At 44.1% G+C, this 20,302-nt stretch overlaps 3 protein-coding genes across 3 annotated transcripts; all 3 read left to right on the top strand.

Moving 5' to 3' along the window:
- The first annotated feature begins 6,915 nt into the window (after positions 1 to 6,915).
- On the top strand, positions 6,916 to 9,391 carry LOC127537280 (olfactory receptor 2K2-like). Its single transcript, XM_051959437.1, has 2 exons — positions 6,916 to 7,956; positions 9,347 to 9,391. The coding sequence occupies exons 1-2, from the start codon at positions 7,030 to 7,032 to the stop codon at positions 9,389 to 9,391; spliced, it is 972 nt and encodes a 323-aa protein (XP_051815397.1). The 5' UTR covers positions 6,916 to 7,029.
- A 3,270-nt stretch (positions 9,392 to 12,661) lies between these two features.
- On the top strand, positions 12,662 to 17,656 carry LOC127537279 (olfactory receptor 2K2-like). Its single transcript, XM_051959436.1, has 2 exons — positions 12,662 to 13,875; positions 17,570 to 17,656. The coding sequence occupies exons 1-2, from the start codon at positions 12,949 to 12,951 to the stop codon at positions 17,654 to 17,656; spliced, it is 1,014 nt and encodes a 337-aa protein (XP_051815396.1). The 5' UTR covers positions 12,662 to 12,948.
- A 1,519-nt stretch (positions 17,657 to 19,175) lies between these two features.
- LOC127537277 (olfactory receptor 2AT4-like) lies at positions 19,176 to 20,302 on the top strand. Its single transcript, XM_051959435.1, has one exon. It carries the CDS (start codon positions 19,346 to 19,348, stop codon positions 20,300 to 20,302), a length of 957 nt encoding a protein of 318 aa, XP_051815395.1. The 5' UTR covers positions 19,176 to 19,345.

Raw genomic sequence — 20,302 nt, 5'->3', positions numbered from 1 at the left:
AAGGTGGGGCTGTCCAGCTGTCCTAGTGACTGACAATGGACCGCAGTTCAGTGGGCACCAGTTTCAGCACTTCGCAAAAGCTTACAACTTTAAACACGTCACAACAAGCCCACATTTCCCTCAGTCAAACGGTGCTGCTGAAAGGGCTGTGAGAACAGCTAAACACATTTTGAAACAGAAGGATCCTGTGCTCGCTCTCCTCTGTTACAGAGCTACACCCATTCAAGCCACAGGTTACAGTCCTGCTCAACTGTTGCTGGGTCATCAGATGCGAACTCCCATTCCCACGCTTGAGGAAAAGCTGACCACCTCAGTGGCCACACCTTGCCCTGGTGAAAGCAGCAGACGCCAAAGCAAAGGCCGCCTACAAACGCCACTACGATAGACGTCACTCCAGCCGCCCGTTACCTTCACTCAAGTCTGGTGACTCTGTTGCAATCAAACTTGACAGCCAGAAAGAATGGGCTACAGCTGCCACCGTTCTGCGCAAATGTGACACTCCAAGATCCTACCTCGTTCAAACCGACGATGGAATTCTACGCAGAAACAGGCGACATCTGCGCCTTCTGGCCCCGCCGCTTCCTCAGCCTGAGCTTGGGGAAGGAGAGGAAATGGACAGTGAACAACAACAGAGGGAACAACAAAGCAGAGGACAACGGAGTGAACAGCAAGACAAACAGACAGTAACACAGGCATCAGAGCCTGTAATCACATCAAGAGGCAGAGTGATTAAGCAGCCATCTCACTTAAAAGACTTTTTAGTTAGTGCATAGATGACATGGGGCAGAATAATCCCCGTCATCTATGTGGGCGACGGTAGTCTACCCAGGAGCCCAAGTTCATGTGATTGTAAAAAAACAGCATAGCTTGGTGAAGTGAGAATGATTTATAATGTTGTCATGAACAAACACCAAACCTGCAGAGACAAGAAACATGAGAAGGGTGGGTGGAGGGGGTCAAGGACGGAGGGATAGAGACTAGAAACATGAGAAGGGTGGATGGAGGGGGTAAGGACGGAGGGCCAAAAAAAAAAACAACAAGTCCACAGTAGTCCTGGGTGGCACGAAGGCGCGCAACAAAGGGCAAGTCCAAACAAAATATATCCCCAAAGGGCTTACAAAGGCGCTCTGGCGAAGGCCGTCAGGTGACGGCGGCAAAACCACTCTGGAGGCCGTCCTTGGCGGCGGCGAAGGCGAGACCACTCCGGGGGCCGTCCTCGGCGGCGGAGACGGCGAATCCACTCCGGGGGCCATCCTCGGCGGCGGCGGACGAGACGAGGACCCCCTGGTGGCCGCAGGCGTAGGAACCCCCCAGTTATCACCGGAACAGAGGATTCTTCTGGAGGAAGGCCGTCTGGAGGGATGGCGGCGAAGACACTCTGAAGGCTGTCTGGAGGGACGGCTGACGAGACACGCTGATGAAGGCCGGCTGCACCGGCGGCTGACGAGACACGCTGATGAAGGCCGTCTGGAGGGACGGCTGACGAGACACGCTGATGAAGGCCGTCTGGAGGGACGGCTGACGAGACACGCTGATGAAGGCCGGCTGCGCCGGCGGCTGACGAGACACGCTGATGAAGGCCGGCTGCGCCGGCGGCTGACGAGACACGCTGATGAAGGCCGGCGGCGCCGGCGGCTGACGAGACACGCTGATGAAGGCCGGCGGCTGACGAGACACGCTGATGAAGGCCGGCTGCACCGGCGGCTGAGGAGACACGCTGATGAAGGCCGGCTGCACCGGCGGCTGAGGAGACACGCTGATGAAGGCCGGCTGCACCGGCGGCTGACGAGACACGCTGATGAAGGCCGGCTGCACCGGCGGCTGACGAGACACGCTGATGAAGGCCGTCTGGAGGGACGGCTGACGAGACACGCTGATGAAGGCCGTCTGGAGGGACGGCTGACGAGACACGCTGATGAAGGCCGTCTGGAGGGACGGCTGACGAGACACGCTGAAGGCCGTCTGGAGGGACGGCTGACGAGACACGCTGAAGGCCGTCTGGAGGGACGGCTGACGAGACACGCTGAACTGCGGCTGCCGCGGCATAGACACTGTAAACACTCTGGACTGCAGCCACTGTGGCTGTGGTGGCGGCGTCTCCTCGCTCGGGAACCAAGGCTGTGGTGGCGGCGTCGACTCGCTCGGGAACCAAGGCTGTGGTGGCGGCGTCGACTCGCTCGGGAACCAAGGCTGTGGTGGCGGCGTCGACTCGCTCGGGAACCAAGGCTGTGGTGGCGGCGTCGACTCGCTCGGGAACCAAGGCTGTGGTGGCGGCGTCGACTCGCTCGGGAACCAAGGCTGTGGTGGCGGCGTCGACTCGCTCGGGAACCAAGGCTGTGGTGGCGGCGTCGACCCGCTCGGGAACCAAGGCTGTGGTGGCGGCGTCGACCCGCTCGGGAACCAAGGCTGTGGTGGCGGCGTCGACCCGCTCGGGAACCAAGGCTGTGGTGGCGGCGTCGACCCGCTCGGGAACCAAGGCTGTGGTGGCGGCGTCGACCCGCTCGGGAACCAAGGCTGTGGTGGCGGCGTCGACCCGCTCGGGAACCAAGGCTGTGGTGGCGGCGTCGACCCGCTCGGGAACCAAGGCTGTGGTGGCGGCGTCGACCCGCTCGGGAACCAAGGCTGAGGTGGCGGCGTCGACCCGCTCGGGAACCAAGGCTGAGGTGGCGGCGTCGACCCGCTCGGGAACCAAGGCTGAGGTGGCGGCGTCGACCCGCTCGGAAACTGCTGCTGAGGTGGAAAGTCTCTTAGAGCCCCGCTTCCGTCTGGATCTCCTTCGGGAAGAGGGCTCATCAGAGAGCTGGAGTTCAGAATCCGGCAGAGGATTGTCCTGGCTGGGGTGGGAACCATCAACCCCACTCGGGAACTGTGGCCGGAGTGACGACCCACTCAAAGGCTGCTACTGGGGCAGCGTTACAGAGTCGCTCAGATATTGCAGCAGAGTCCGGGGTTTCCCTGAACCCCGCTTCTGTCCAGAATCTCCCGAGAAAGAAGGCTTACCAGGAAACAAGAGTTTCGATTCCGGCGAAAAATAATCCAGGTAAGAGTCTAATTCGTCGGAGTCGGAAGTTCCGTCCTCCCAAAAGCTGTTATAATTACTCAGCTTAGGGGATGGCAGGGAATTCCTCTTTCGTGAACCACGTCGTCCTCTGGGTGGCAACTTGATGGCCAAACGAGTTCCCAAAAAAGGATCATACCTGTCATAGTCAAACATGGCCATCGTGCCCTAAACTACAAAGCTAGAAAAAACAAATGTCTGCTGGGTTCAATTTGGCTGGCACATAATGTTAGGATTGGTGGGAGTGGAGAACCCAGGTGCAGACAAAGACAAAAACTCTAGATATAATTAAAGGATTTATTAACACAAAACCAAAAAACCATTAACAACTGAAAGCAAGACTTGGTGGACCAAAACTAATAGAACAGGGAACTCAGGAGGGAACTCAGGAGGGAACTCAGGAGGGAACTCAGGAAGGAAACCACAGGAAGACTAACCAAGACAAAGACCACAGGAAGACTAACAGAGGAGACAAAAACTAAACTGGGCACGGACAACGGCTAGACTAAAAGGGAGACAAAGCTAAACAAGACAAAGGCTACAGGAACACTAAGAGACTACAGCAGGGGAACAAACAACTAACTAAAGAACAAAACTAGGATCTTACAAACAATGAGTCCAGTGGGGGTAATCCGGAGAGGGGATGAAAGATGACGAAGTCCAATAACTGAAAGTCCAGCGGAGGAGGGTAGTGAAGAAAACTGCATGTTTTGTCCAACTATGTGCCAGCAAAGGCTGAGGGGAAATGGCAGAGCTTAAATAACAGGGAAGGGGACCAGGTGAATTGAGTGGAGCTGATTATAACAGGTGAGGGTGATGAGCTAATGAGACAGAGCCAGGGGACGAGCGAGTGGAAGAGGGAAAGGGTGAAAACACAGCCAGAGGGAGACAGAGACGAACCCAAAAACACACTAAAGGACAACAACAAAAATGCACACAGACAAGCAACAAACACAGAAAGAACAAACAGGCCGCAAGAGGGCTGAATCCTGACACAGTTGGTGTTTCTGAACACCCCTTTGTTACTCAAAGGAGGGAAGATGTAATGAGTTTAAGTTAAATTAAGAGGGATGAGTTAACGCATGCTGTGGTGCGCAGTCATCAGTGACTAAGGTGGGGTGTGGTCATGTGCGCAGTAATCTGCAGGGGTATAAAATAATACACACACGAGGCATGTATGTTCCTGACATCCTCCATTAAAGTTCGTCTCTAAAGATACTCACTGGGATTGATCATTGACGTTACAACTGGGACAGCTTGAAACTTTAATGATCCAGATGAAAAGAATAAAATAGACCAATCCCATTTTAATCACACCATCAAATACAGGCCCACAAGGTGTCTACTAATTCTTAGACCTTACACCTGGTAGACAAGGTGTACAGGTACATAAGGTTAGGTTCCTTAGCAAAACATGATCTGCTACCAAAGTAAAAAGCAAGTAAATACCAGACTGGTGTCATTAAAGATTTAAAAATTTGACTTGAGGGTACACATGAAGGCTACGCTGCCTATACCATGTCATATCTTCTCTAATTCCAATTTTCTGGTTGGTTATACCACCCCTGTTAGCTGTTTGATGGTGTTATGCACAGTCTATGGGCATCCATACACAGGAATGAACTGAACAGCTTAAATCAGAACATTTAGGAAAAGCAGCATCACTGGAGTGACTCTGACACCAGGTTGATCAGGACCAGTATGGAAGAAGAACTCATCGAATCTGAAGTATTTGTGGAAGATGCACACATATGATACACAAACACCCTCCTTCTCCAAAACATCATTCCAAGCTATGCCAGAACTACTGTAGGAAAAAAGAACAAGATGGAGTGGTCAGCACAGCCTCCAGACTTCAACCCCATGGAGCTGGTTTGGGATGAACTGGACAGAAGAGTGAAAGCAAAGCAACCAGCTACAAGTGCCACACATTTATGGGTATGGCGTCAAATTTGGGTCAAAAGTCGCGCACGCGCAACACTCTCTTGCACACGTGAAACACGTACCCCGTGCGAGCGGAAAAAAGTCTCCACGGGCGCAAAAAACACTCTGGGCGTGTGTGGCAATGTCTCCGCGTGTGCAGACCAAACTCCGTGCGTCCAGTGTCTCACGAAACTGTCCTCCTGCGTGCGTGGAGCTCTGATCTACGCGCACGAGGAGAAGACTTTTGACACTTTGTGGGCGGATACCAGTGCTCGCCACAACCTCCCTATGATTGGCTGTCTGTGACAGCAAGAACTCATCCCCCCATGTGGGATGCCACTGTATACAAGAGAGGAAATGACACAGTCAGCTGGAGCCCCTTTGATGCTGCTGCCGCTGTTCTGCAGCTCCGCCGAACACACAAAGAACCGAGCCCGGATCTCCAACTGCCGGTGGGTGAATGTCTCCACGTATTTCTGGCTCTAAACGGGAGGTCAAAGTGCTCCATTGCAGGGCTGTCAGCCTTTAGTACAGCGAAGTTAGCTCCATTGCTAACGGCAGTTACCCAGGTGGACTGACCAGAATCGGTCCAGAAGCCCAGCGTGTCTACACCCCATGGACTTGAAATGTACCCCTAATTATAGAATCACTCTAATACTCCCTGTCAGAATCACTGGAGTAGACACGCTGGGCTTCTGGGCCGATTCCGGTCAGTCCACCTGGGTAACTGCCATTAGCAATGGAGCTAACTAACGTCTAATCGCTGTACTAAAGGCTGACAGCCCCGCAATGGAGCACTGAGACCTCCGGTTAGAGCCAGAAATACGTGGAGACACTCACCCACCGGCAGTTGGAGATCCGGGCTCGGTTCTGTGTGTGTTTGGCAGAGCTGCAGAACAGCGGCAGCAACATCAAACGGACTCCAGCCGACTGTGCCCACGTGGGGGGTGAGTTCTTGCTGTCGCAGACAGCCAATCATAGGGAGATTGTGGCGAGCACTGGTATCCGCCCACAAAGGGTCAAAAGTCTTCTCCCCGCGGGCGTAAATCAGAGCTCCACGGATAATTATGGCACCATACACGGACGAGTAGCAATGTCTCCACGCGCGTAAGAGGCTCCTCGCGCACGGAGACATTGCCACGAGCGCGCAGTGTTTTTTGCACGCGTGGAGACTTTTTTTCCGCTCGCGCGGGGTACATGTTTCGCGAGCGCGAGAGAGTGTACCACGCGCACGCGACTTTTGACCCAAATTTGACGCCATATATGGGAACTTCTCTTACAGAGTTGGGAAGAACTTTCTGAAGAATATTTGATTTCCATTGTGGAAAGAATCCCACGAGTGTGTTCAGCTGTTATATCTACCAAAGAAGGCTACTTTGATGAGTCAAAAGTTTAGAAAGCATTTTGGTTTGAAAATAGTTTTTTTTTGTTTAACTTCATTTGTTTATTTGTTCTATGCTTTCATTTCAGAGTACAATGAGACCTGAACATGCAAAATATCAAATAAAAAATGGAAAAAATCGGGGTGTTCTAAAGCTTTTGACTGGTAGTGTATGTACGATAAATATTCTTGATATACCATCTGCACATGACTACATCCAATATGCCTGTATTAACAGAAAAAAACTGAGAAATATTCAGTATTAAGGGTTTTTGTTGATACTATAAGAACAACAGAAGACTTTTTAAGCAACCTTCTGGGTTCTTCTGTTGATCTTTAACAGATCAGGATTGCTATTGCCTCATTCAAGTCACTCCAGGGAAAAAAGAGAAAGAAGGGAGAAGGAAAAGGAGGAGAAATGGCTGCCACTAAGCAGAGGAGGTGGAGTTCTTTCACATAGTTGGTGTTGTTTGTACTTTTTTATACGGCACAACGGAGAATCCTCTGTCATTTTCCAAAGCAGTGAGTTCTCAGTTCAGAGAACTGACTGGCTGGTTTAAAGATCTCCAACTGTCTCTGTGCTCTATACTAGACAGAGGAGAGAGGAGAGATCACACACCACCAGGCTACGCATTACAGAGAAGTAGAATGAAGTTTTCCAACCATCATGGCTAATGTTTCTGTAATAACAGTGTTTGTTCTTTCAGGATTCAATGAAACAGTGAACCACAGATCTATTATCTTCTTTCTCAGCTTGCTGTGTTACTGCACAATACTTCTGGTGAATGTTTCTCTGATTGTGATCATCATCTTGGATAACAGCCTCCATGAACCAATGTATATTCTGCTGTGTGCTTTTTGCATGAATGGACTTTATGGAACGACAGGTTTCTACCCCAAATTTCTCTGGGATCTGCTCTCTCCAGTTCATGTTATCTCTTATTCTGGATGTCTTGTTCAGGCTCTGGTCTTGTACTCTTTTGTCTGCAGTGATCTGTCCATTCTTGCTGTCATGGCCTATGACAGGTATCTGGCTATATGTCGACCACTGGAGTACCACTCTGTCATGTCCAAGAACAGAGTCACTAAGTTAGCATTTTTTTCTTGGTTGATACCTTTCTGCATTATAGCAACAAACATCTATCTAACATCCAGGGTAAAGTTATGCAGCTTACATATTGACAAACTGTTTTGTGTGAACTGGAGCATTGTTCAACTGGCATGTTTTCCAGAAGAGACTGCCATTAATGGCATAGGTGCAAACATTACAATAATCATTTATGTGCTTCATGGTCTTTTCATAGTTTGGTCCTACTTGTATCTCATCAAAACTTGCATCAGTTCTTTAGAAAACAGAGCAAAGTTCATGCAGACATGTGTACCACATTTAACCTCCTTATTCACATTTATTTTCACTGTGCTCTTTGATGTTATAGCTTTGCGACTTGCTTCAAAAAATTTCCCTCAAATGCTTTTAAACTTCATGTTGATAGAATTTCTCATCATACCTCCTATTATGAATCCTCTCATCTATGGTTTTAAACTGACCAAAATTAGGAACAAAATTTCTGGTGTGGTTTATTTTCAAATGAATGTAAAGCAGCATTTTATGACATCAAATTAGTGATTTATTTTGAATTTTAGGCATTTTTAACGATATGCCTTTAACCAAATGAATATATTGTACAATATTTGCACTAAATGTTTTTTAGATGGTCATTTGCCTGAAAATTGTTTAGCAAGTAGAAATAAAATGGATGCAAATATAAAATCTGATATTTATCATTATGTTTTTTCATCATGTCAGATACTTGCAGTGACTTTGCTTTTTGAATGGACTGGACATGCACAAAGGATAAAAGACAGGCAGGCCCAACACCTGTGGAATAACATGTAGGAGGACTATCTGAAACAAAAACAGTCCACTAGAGGACTCTAGTGGCTCATTGGGAGATTCAACATGTGCCATTTATCACACAAAGTATAAAAGGAGAATTTCTACTGCATGTATTCATTCTAAAGACTGTAACTGTGTTGCGTCATTTTTTGTGTGTCATTTTGACACTTTCTGGACATGTGTTTGTCTGCTGATGACCAGCACAATCATTTTGCTGATTGTAATTTGTTACTGATAATTATGGGCAATAATTTCTACACTGAGATCCTCAGCTTTAAATATGTTGGCTAAAACTCAATATTGTTTCTTCATTTCATCTCCTGAATTTGACGGCCACTGTTTTCACTGTTTGTCAGAAAATCAGTATAAAATATTTATGTCTTACAAAATTCACCTCAAAGAGAATTAACACTGTGAATTTCAGCATTATTTTTAGCAGATTTAGAGGTGTGTTCTATTTGTCAGATCAGTTAAACTATCTGAAATATTAAAATTTATCAGGATGCCGTTCCACTTCCATCTTTTTCTCAAACAAGTGTTTTACTTGTTTAAATGATTGATGAGCCATTTTCTTTTATTTCTTAGCTTGTCATCAAAACTTGAGGGAATTCTGTCTTTAATGAGACATTAACATTCATGGATCAAGCTTTACACAGGAAAAGAACAATAATAATCAGGGTTTTATTTATTAAGCTACTGCAGCTGTGGTGCAGGCAAATTGTTCAGTAACATATAGTATGAAGCTTTCTGGTGCAGCAAAGTTCACTATATGTTTATAGAAGTTAGGTACAATTTTGGGGCTCAGCAATTATATTTTGTTTCTCAGAGTTCAGCTTAAATCAGATAGATAGATAGATCGATCGATCGATCCCCAAAACTGTACCTAACATATAAACATATAGTGAACTTTGCTGCGCTGTGCCAGAAAGCTTCATACTATATGTTACTGAAGAATTTGTCTGCACCACAGCTGCAGTAGCTTAATAAATAAAACCCTGATTATTACTTTTCTTTGCCTGTGTAAGACTTGATCCATGAATGTTAATGTCTCAATAAAGAGAGAATTCCCTCAAGTTTTGATGACAAGCTAAGAAATAAAAGAAAATTGCTCATCAATCATTTAAAGTTTTAGAGGGAAATTATTCATGCAAGAAAAGTCAAAGTAACCTGTTGTGTTGTACCAGGATGAGAACTGCTGAATTATATATTATATAATTATATATTAAATAATAAAAATTTTATTAGAAATTTAAGACAGAGTGAAAACGATCTGTTTAATTGTGCAAAAACCAAAACTGCTTGATAACTCTTAAAAACTCACACAGAAAAAAAAATGTGTGATCAAACTTAAAGAGCCGCCACGTTCTGACCCAATGCTAGAGTTAATAAACAAAGATATAAAGTAAAGGCCGAAAGAAGTGACCTCCTCTGTGTTCTAAGTGAGACTAACCTCCTCTAGTCTCAGTCCTGAGGGTCCATCAGGGGGTGGAGTTAAAACCTGGCCTACTGAAGTCACACACACACCCTCACAGAGCTTCACCTTTTAATCCTCACATTTCAGGTCTTCTCACCCAAAAAACATCTAAAAAACAATCACACTTAAAGACACAATAGACACAAAGTTGTCAACATAATTGTCTGTAAATGTAAGCACAGAGTTACATCAATACATAATAATGAAACAACTAAAATTAATATGGAAACCTAAAACTAGTACTTCATACATGCTGGTTTGCAACCATTGGCTGTGGAAGTATATGGTGTCGGTCCTTTACTGAGTTCAGGTGAACAAGTTCTGTTGAAACTGGTAACATTTATTGACACCTGACTCACAAAACATCAATGACACAGACCTTAATGAACAATCAAATCACTCCCCTTTCTCATGAGAGGATATGACTGGTTGAGTGTCATGACAGACAACATCCTACCAGGATTTGAAGAGAAACAACAAACCAGGAAGTATGCAAGTCCCTACTTCAAAGTATGGACACATCGAGGCTAAAGTAAAATTGGAACACCAGCGTACTTGATGATGTCATCACCTTGCTTCATCTGTTCCCGTTTTTACCGTGAAAAACAATAAAACGGAACAGATATAATAACACAGCCTTGCATGTTCACGTTTTAATATTTAAACCGTTACTGTGTATACATATTCAGGTTTGTAAGATCATAAAAATTGTCTTTTTAATGTTTTAGAGCTTTTGATTTATTGACAGCTGTAGTTTGTGATGCAGTTGAACTGAACCGTCTCATTCTCAGTTCTATCAGTTTTATCCACAAAAACTTTCCAGAAACTGATGACTGAAAAAATATTAAACCTCCACGGGGACACCTCGTAAACAGAGATGGATGGTTTACAGTTTTATTACTAACATTACTAAAATGGTTGAGTCTACTTTCTACATACATACCTGATGTTTGTCCTCCAACATCCAGAGGTTTGTAGTCTGACAGATACACAAACATCACTACACTTTAACGTGATCACCAGGACTTCTGTAGGCATCCTTTTTGAGGAAGTTGGCTGCAGCAACTCTCTTGTGTATTAGTCACAGATAACTGTGGTTTTCCAAACCAAGAAGGTGCATGTACATGCTTTCAATACTCCAATGCATATTAAATATTCTTAAAGGATAACTGGGACTTAGGATTCCTCATTATAGCGAGTAAATGAACGCGCTGACACCTCACCAACTCCCCCGTCTACTTCCAGCATCTAGTGAACGATGTTCTCAGGGACTTTCTGAATCAGAATGTATTTGTCTACCAAGACGACATCCTGGCCTTCTCCCACAACCTGAAGGAGCACCGTCAGCATGTCTGGCAGGTTCGGGAGCACCTGCTCTGGAACCAATTATTCGTCAAAGCTGAGAAATGTGAATTGTATGTCATGACAGTCTCCTTCCTGGTCTGCATCATCTCAGTGGGAGAGATCAGGATGGATCCTGTCAAGGTGGTGGCGGTAGAGGAGTGGTCACGACCTGAGGACCATTAACAGATACAGCGGTTCCTTGGGTTCCCCAACTTCTACCACTGCTTTATCAAAGACTACAGCCTCATTGCTGTCCCCCTCACTGCGCTCACCTCTACGATTCAAAAGTTTTGCTGGAACCTGGAAGCAGAGATGGCTTCACAAGAACTGAAGATGAGATTCGCTACGGCTCCTATCCCCATGTAAACCAAACCCCAACCATCAGTTCATCGTGGAGGGGGACGCCTCGGATACCGGAGCAGGTGCGGTATTATCCCAGTGGGCACATGGAGATGGCAAATTACACCCCTGCATTTTCGATTCTAGGTAACTGTCGACTGCAAAACAGAAATGTGACACTGGCAACCTGGAGCAACTCGATGTCAAGCTGGCGTTGGAGGAGTGGCAACACTGGCTGGAGTGAGCTGTCTACTGGTCTGGCTGGATCACAAGAGCCTGCATTACATCCAGACAGTCAAACACCTGAACTCATGTCAAGCCAGGTAGCCTCTCTTCTTGGGCCATTTAAAAATTTTCCCTCTCCTATCGCAGCAGATCTAGAAACATCAAGGCAGATGCACTTTCCCCGTAACACACCAAAAAAGAGGCCCAGGAGGAACCGGAGCCCATTCTGTCATCCCAGTACTTCGATGGCTTGACGTGTGAAATAGAGGCCATGGTCTGGCAGGCACAAAAACGGCAACTGGACCACAGAGGAGGCCCCCCAAGTTCCCTGTTCATCCCGGACTCCACTCGCTCCACAGTCCTCCAATTGGCTCTTTCCAGCCAGCTCACGTGTAGTGTTTTAGTTCTCTCTTCATGCTTATTTCTGTAGAAGGGTTCTAACCTGGCTTAGCTGGTCAACTGCACATGACTACATCCAATATTCCAATATGGCTGTAAGAACAAAAAAACAGAGGGAAATTTTCAATATTAAGAGTGTTTATTGATACAATGAGAACAGCCATCCATCCATTCTCTATACATCGCTTTATCCTCACTAGGGTCGCAGGGGGTGCTGGAGCCTATCCCAGCTGACTCGGGCGAAGGCAGGGGACACCCTGGACAGGTCGCCAGTCTGTCGCAAGGCTACATATACAGACAAACAATCACTCTCACATTCACACCTACAGACAATTTAGAGTAACCAATTAACCTCAGCATGTTTTTGGACTGTGGGAGGAAGCCGGAGTGCCCGGAGAAAACCCGCACATGCACAGGGAGAACATGCAAACTCTGTGCAGAAAGATCCCAGGCCAGGATTTGAACCAGGGATCTTCTTGCTGCAAGGTGAAAGTGGAAACCACTATACCACTGTGCAGCGCAACAATGAGAACAATAGAACAATTTTTAAGCAACCTTCTGGGTTCTCCTGTTGATCTTTAACAGATCGGGATTGCTATTGCCTCATTCACGCCACTCTGGGGAAAAAAAGAAAGGAGGGAGAAGGAAAAGGAGGAGGAATAGTGGCCACTAAGCAGAGGAGGAGGAGTTCTTTCACATAGTTGTTGTTGTTTGTACTTTTTTATACGGCACAACGAGGAATCCTCTGTCATTTTCCAAAGCAGTGAGTTCTCAGTTCAGAGAACTGACTGGCTGGTTTAAAGATCCCCAACTGTCTCTGTGCTCTATACTAGACAGAGGAGAGAGGAGAGATCACACACCACCAGGCTACCCATTACAGAGAAGTAGAATGAAGTTTTTCCACCATCATGGCTAATGTTTCTGTAATAACAGTGTTTGTTCTTTCAGGATTCAATGAAACAGTGAACCACAGATCTATTATCTTCTTTCTCAGCTTGCTGTGTTACTGCACAATACTTCTGGTGAATGTTTCTCTGATTGTGATCATCATCTTGGATAACAGCCTCCATGAACCAATGTATATTCTGCTGTGTGCTTTTTGCATGAATGGACTTTATGGAACGACAGGTTTCTACCCCAAATTTCTCTGGGATCTGCTCTCTCCTGTTCATGTTATCTCTTATTCTGGATGTCTTGTTCAGGCTCTGGTCTTGTACTCTTTTGCCTGCAGTGATCTGTCCATTCTTGCTGTCATGGCCTATGACAGGTATCTGGCTATATGTCGACCACTGGAGTACCACTCTGTCATGTCCAAGAACAGAGTCACTAAGTTAGCATTTTTCTCTTGGTTTACACCTTTCTGCATTGTAACAACAAACATCTATCTAACGTCCAGGGTAAAGTTATGCAGCTCACATATTGACAAACTGTTTTGCGTGAACTGGAGCATTGTTCAACTGGCATGTTTTCCAGAAGAGACCATCATTAATGACATAGTTACAAACATTACAGTAATCATTTATGGGTTTCATGGTCTTTTCATAGTTTGGTCCTACTTGTATCTCATCAAAACTTGCATCAGTTCTTTAGAAAATAGAGCAAAGTTCATGCAGACATGTGTACCACATTTGATCTCCTTATTCACATTTATTTTCACTGTGCTCTTTGATGTTATAGCTTTGCGACTTGCTTCAAAAGATTTCCCTCAAATGCTTTTAAACTTCATGTTGATAGAATTTCTCATCATACCTCCTATTATGAATCCTCTCATCTATGGTTTTAAACTGACCAAAATTAGGAACAAAATTTCTGGTGTGGTTTATTTTCAAATGAATGTAAAGCAGCATTTTATGACATCAAATTAGTGATTTATTTTGAATTTTAGGCATTTTTAACGATATGCCTTTAACCAAATGAATATATTGTACAATATTTGCACTAAATGTTTTTCAGATGGTCATTTGCCTGAAAATTGTTTAGCAAGTAGAAATAAAATGGATGCAAATATAAAATCTGATATTTATCATTATGTTTTTTGATCATGTCAGATACTTGCAGTGACTTTGCTTTTTGAATGGACTGGACATGCACAAAGGACAAAAGACAGGCAGGCCCAACACCTGTGGAATAACATGTAGGAGGACTATCTGAAACAAAAACAGTCCACTAGAGGACTCTAGTGGCTCATTGGGAGATTCAACATGTGCCATTTATCACACAAAGTATAAAAGGAGAATTTCTACTGCATGTATTCATTCTAAAGACTGTAACTGTGTTGCGTCAATTTTTTTTTGTGTCATTTTGACACTTTCTGGACATGTGTTTGTCTGCTGATGACCAGCACAATCATTTTGCTGATTGTAATTTGTTACTGATAATTATGGGCAATAATTTCTACACTGAGATCCTCAGTTTTAAATATGTTGGCTAAAACCCAATATTGTTTCTTCATTTCATCTCCTGAATTTGACAGCCACTGTTTTCACTGTTTGTCAGAAAATCAGTATAAAATATTTATGTCTTACAAAATTCACCTCAAAGAGAATTAACACTGTGAATTTCAGCATTATTTTTTAGCAGATTTAGAGGTGTGTTCTATTTGTCAGATCAGTTAAACTATCTGAAATATTAAAATTTATCAGGATGCCATTCCACTTCCATCTTTTTCTCAAACAAGTGTGTTTTACTTGTTTAAATGATTGATGAGCAATTTTCTTTTATTTCTTAGCTTGTCATCAAAACTTGAGGGAATTCTGTCTTTAATGAGACATTAACATTTATGGATCAAGCTTTACACAGGAAAAGAACAATAATAATCAGGGTTTTATTTATTAAGCTACTGCAGCTGTGGTACAGGCAAATTGTTCAGTAACATATAGTATGAAGCTTTCTGGTGCAGCAAAGTTCACTATATGTTTATAGAAGTTAGGTACAATTTTGGGGCTCAGCAATTATATTTTGTTTCTCAGAGTTCAGCTTAAATCATATATATATATATATATATATATATATATATATATATATATATATATATATATATATAGCCCCAAAACTGTACCTAACATATAAACATATAGTGAACTTTGCTGCGCTGTGCCAGAAAGCTTCATACTATATGTTACTGAAGAATTTGTCTGCACCACAGCTGCAGTAGCGCCTAATAAATAAAACCCTGATTATTACTTTTCTTTGCCAGTGTAAGACTTGATCCATGAATGTTAATGTCTCATTAAAGAGAGAATTCCCTCAAGTTTTGATGACAAGCTAAGAAATAAAAGAAAATTGCTCATCAATCATTTAAACTTTGAGAGGGAAATTTTTCATGCAAGAAAAGTCAAAGTAACCTGTTGTGTTGTACCAGGATGAGAACTGTTGAATTATATATTATATAATTATATATTAAATAATAAAAAAATTTATTAGAAATGTGAAAACAATCTGTTTAATTGTGCAAAAACCAAAACTGCTTGATAACTCTTAAAAACTCACACAGAAAAAAATGTGTGATCAAACTTAAAGAGCTGCCACGTTCTGACCCAATGCTAGAGTTAATAAACAAAGATATAAAGTAAAGGCCTAAAGAAGTGACCTCCTCTGTGTTCTAAGTGAGACTGACCTCCTCTCGTCTCAGTCCTGAGGGTCCATCAGGGGGTGGAGTTAAAACCTGGCCTACTGAAGAGAGAGACACACACACACACACACACACACACACACACACACACACACACACACACACACACACACACACACGTTTGTTTTTCTATACCGGTGGGGACTTACCATTGACTCCCATTCATATCTAACTCCTAACCCTTACCCTAACCCTAACCTTAAGCATCACCAAATCAATGCCTAACCCTAAACAAACGTTTTTGCACTTTTACATTTTTTATTAACAACAATATGGCCAAGAAAACGGTGTTGCCACCCGTGGGGACCTCATTTTAGGTCCCCACCGTAAGACAAGTCCCTACCTTTATAGCAAATAGTCAGGTCAAAGTCCCCACCTGTATAGCAGAAACAAGTACACACACACACACACACACACACACACACACACACACACACACACACACACACACACACACACACACACACACACACACACACACACCTTTTAATCCTCACATTTCAGGTCTTCTCACCCAAAAAACAATCACACTTAAAGACACAATAGACACAAAGTTGTCAACATAATTGTCTGTAAATGTAAGCACAGAGTTACATCAATACATTATAATGAAACAACTAAAATTAATATGGAAACCTAAAACTAGTACTTCATACATGCTGGTTTGCAACCATTGGCTGTGGAAGTATATGGTGTCGGTCCTTTACTGAGTTCAGGTGAACAAGTTCTGTTGAAACTGGTAACATTTATTGACACCTGACTCACAAAACATCAATGACACAGACCTTAATGAACAATCAAATCACTCCCCTTTCTCATGAGAGGATATGACTGGTTGAGTGTCATGACAGACAACATCCTACCAGGATTTGAAGAGAAACAACAAACCAGGAAACCAGAGGAGTTCAGTCTGAATTATGACTCCTTGGCCATGTCTCAATTCGAAGTATGCAAGTCCCTATTTCAGAGTATGGACACATCGAGGCTAAAGTAAAATTGGAACACCAGCGTACTTGATGATGTCATCACCTTGCTTCATCTGTTCCCGTTTTTACCGTGAAAAACAATAAAACGGAACAGATATAATAACACAGCCTTGCATGTTCACGTTTTAATATTTAAACAGTTACTGTGTATACATATTCAGGTTTGTAAGATCATTAAAATTGTCTTTTTAATGTTTTAGAGCTTTTGATTTATTGACAGCTGTAGTTTGTGATGCAGTTGAACTGAACCATCTCATTCTCAGTTCTATCAGTTCTATCCACAAAAACTTTCCAGAAACTGATGACTGAAAAAATATTAAACCTAGACAAGGACACCTCGTAAACAGGGATGGATGGTTTACAGTTTTATTATTAACATTACTAAAATGGTTGAGTCTACATTCTACATACATACCTGATGTTTGTCCTCCAACATCCAGAGGTTTGTAGTCTGAGAGATACACAAACATCACTACACTTTAACGTGATCACCAGGACTTCTGTAGGCATCCTTTTTGAGGAAGTTGGCTACAGCAACTCTCTTGTGTATTAGTCACAGATAACTGTGGTTTTCCAAACCAAGAAGGTGCATGTACATGCTTTCAATACTCCAATGCATATTAAATATTCTTAAAGGATAACTGGGACTTAGGATTCCTCATTATAGCGAGTAAATGAACGCGCTGACACCTCACCAACTCCCCCGTCTACTTCCAGCATCTAGTGAACGATGTTCTCAGGGACTTTCTGAATCAGAATGTATTTGTCTACCAAGACGACATCCTGGCCTTCTCCCACAACCTGAAGGAGCACCGTCAGCATGTCTGGCAGGTTCTGGAGCACCTGCTCTGGAACCGATTATTCGTCAAAGCTGAGAAATGTGAATTGTATGTCATGACAGTCTCTTTCCAGGTCTGCATCATCTCAGCGGGAGAGATCAGGATGGATCCTGTCAAGGTGGTGGCGGTAGAAGAGTGGTCACGACCTGAGGACCATTAACAGTTACAGCAGTTCCTTGGGTTCCCCAACTTCTACCACTGCTTTATCAAAGACTACAGCCTCATTGCTGTCCCCCTCACTGTGCTCACCTCTACGATTCAAAAGTTTTGCTGGAACCTGGAAGCAGAGATGGCTTCACAAGAACTGAAGATGAGATTCGCTACGGCTCCTATCCACATGTAAACCAAACCCCAACCATCAGTTCATCGTGGAGGGGGACGCCTCGGATACCGGAGCAGGTGCGGTATTATCCCAGTGGGCACATGGAGATGGCAAATTACACCCCTGCGTTTTCGATTCTAGGTAACTGTCGACTGCAAAACAGAAATGTGACACTGGCAACCTGGAGCAACTCAATGTCAAGCTGCCTTTGGAGGAGTGGCAACACTGGCTGGAGTGAGCTGTCTACTGGTCTGGCTGGATCACAAGAGCCTGCATTACATCCAGACAGCCAAACACCTGAACTCATGTCAAGCCAGGTAGCCTCTCTTCTTTGGCCATTTAAAATTTTCCCTCTCCTATCGCAGCAGATCTAGAAACATCAAGGCAGATGCACTTTCCCCGTTACACACCAAAAAAGAGGCCCAGGAGGAACCGGAGCCCATTCTGTCATCCCAGTACTTCGATGGCTTGACGTGTGAAATAGAGGCCATGGTCTGGCAGGCACAAAAACGGCAACTGGACCACAGAGGAGGCCCCCCAAGTTCCCTGTTCATCCCGGACTCCACTCGCTCCACAGTCCTCCAATTGGCTCTTTCCAGCCAGCTCACGTGTAGTGTTTTAGTTCTCTCTTCATGCTTATTTCTGTAGAAGGGTTCTAACCTGGCTTAGCTGGTCAACTGTACATGACTACATCCAATATTCCAATATGGCTGTAAGAACAAAAAAACAGAGGGAAATTTTCAATATTAAGAGTGTTTATTGATACAATGAGAACAGCCATCCATCCATTCTCTATACATCGCTTTATCCTCACTAGGGTCGCAGGGGGTGCTGGAGCCTATCCCAGCTGACTCGGGCGAAGGCAGGGGACACCCTGGACAGGTCGCCAGTCTGTCGCAAGGCTACATATACAGACAAACAATCACACTCACATTCACACCTACGGACAATTTAGAGTAACCAATTAACCTCAGCATGTTTTTGGACTGTGGGAGGAAGCCGGAGTGCCCGGAGAAAACCCGCACATGCACAGGGAGAACATGCAAACTCCATGCAGAAAGATCCCAGGCCAGGATTTGAACCAGGGATCTTCTTGCTGCAAGGTGAAAGTGGAAACCACTATACCACTGTGCAGCACTACAATGAGACCAATAGAACAATTTTTAAGCAACCTTCTGGGTTCTCCTGTTGATCTTTAACAGATCGGGATTGCTATTGCCTCATTCACGCCACTCTGGGGGAAAAAAAAGAAAGGAGGGAGAAGGAAAAGGAGGAGGAATAGTGGCCACTAAGCAGAGGAGGTGGAGTTCTTTCACATAGTTGTTGTTGTTTGTCCTTTTTTATACGGCACAACGAGGAATCCTCTGTCATTTTCCAAAGCAGTGAGTTCTCAGTTCAGAGAACTGACTGGCTGGTTTAAAGATCCCCAACTGTCTCTGTGCTCTATACTAGACAGAGGAGAGAGGAGAGATCACACACCACCAGGCTACGCATTACAGAGAAGTAGAATGAAGTTTTCCCACCATCATGGCTAATGTTTCTGTAATAACAGTGTTTGTTCTTTCAGGATTCAATGAAACAGTGAACCACAGATCTATTATCTTCTTTCTCAGCTTGCTGTGTTACTGCACAATACTTCTGGCGAATGTTTCTCTGATTGTGATCATCATCTTGGATAACAGCCTCCATGAACCAATGTATATTCTGCTGTGTGCTTTTTGCATGAATGGACTTTATGGAACAACTGGTTTCTACCCCAAATTTCTCTGGGATCTGCTCTCTCCAGTTCATGTTATCTCTTATTCTGGATGTCTTGTTCAGGCTCTGGTCATGTACTCTTTTGTCTGCAGTGATCTGTCCATTCTTGCTGTCATGGCCTATGACAGGTATCTGGCTATATGTCGACCACTGGAGTACCACTCTGTCATGTCCAAGAACACAGTCACTCAGTTAGCATTTTTCTCTTGGTTTACACCTTTCTGCATTATAGCAGGAAGCATCTATCTAACATCCAGGGTAAAATTATGCAGCTCACATATTGACAAACTGTTTTGTGTGAACTGGAGCATTGTTCAACTGGCATGTTTTCCAGAAGAGACTGCCGTTAATGGCATAGTTGGAAACATTACAGTAATCATTTATGGGTTTCATGGTCTTTTCATAGTTTGGTCCTACTTGTATCTCATCAAAACTTGCATCAGTTCTTTAGAAAACAGAGCAAAGTTCATGCAGACATGTGTACCACATTTGATCTCCTTATTCACATTTATTTTCACTTTGTTCTTTGATATTATAGCTTTGCGACTTGCTTCAAAAGATTTCCCTCAAATGCTCTTAAACTTCATGTTGATAGAATTTCTCATCATACCTCCTATTATGAATCCTCTCATCTATGGTTTTAAACTGACCAAAATTAGGAACAAAATTTCTGGTGTGGTTTATTTTCAAATGAATGTAAAGCAGCATTTTATGACATCAAATTAG

The sequence above is a fragment of the Acanthochromis polyacanthus genome, chromosome 14 (genome assembly GCF_021347895.1).
Source record: "Acanthochromis polyacanthus isolate Apoly-LR-REF ecotype Palm Island chromosome 14, KAUST_Apoly_ChrSc, whole genome shotgun sequence".
Taxonomy (NCBI): domain Eukaryota; kingdom Metazoa; phylum Chordata; class Actinopteri; family Pomacentridae; genus Acanthochromis; species Acanthochromis polyacanthus.
This window is presented reverse-complemented; position numbering and strand designations above follow the sequence as displayed.

Excerpts from the sequence above, each read along its gene's own strand:
- LOC127537280 (XM_051959437.1), top strand. The coding sequence starts at position 7,030 with ATGGCTAATGTTTCTGTAATAACAGTGTTTGTTCTTTCAGGATTCAAT. Across the intron at positions 7,957-9,346 it reads TGGTTTATTTTCAAATGAAT|CTAAGAAATAAAAGAAAATT; the intron begins GTAAAGCAGCAT and ends TTTGATGACAAG.
- LOC127537279 (XM_051959436.1), top strand. The coding sequence starts at position 12,949 with ATGGCTAATGTTTCTGTAATAACAGTGTTTGTTCTTTCAGGATTCAAT. Across the intron at positions 13,876-17,569 it reads TGGTTTATTTTCAAATGAAT|GTCTGCATCATCTCAGCGGG; the intron begins GTAAAGCAGCAT and ends GTCTCTTTCCAG.
- LOC127537277 (XM_051959435.1), top strand. The coding sequence starts at position 19,346 with ATGGCTAATGTTTCTGTAATAACAGTGTTTGTTCTTTCAGGATTCAAT.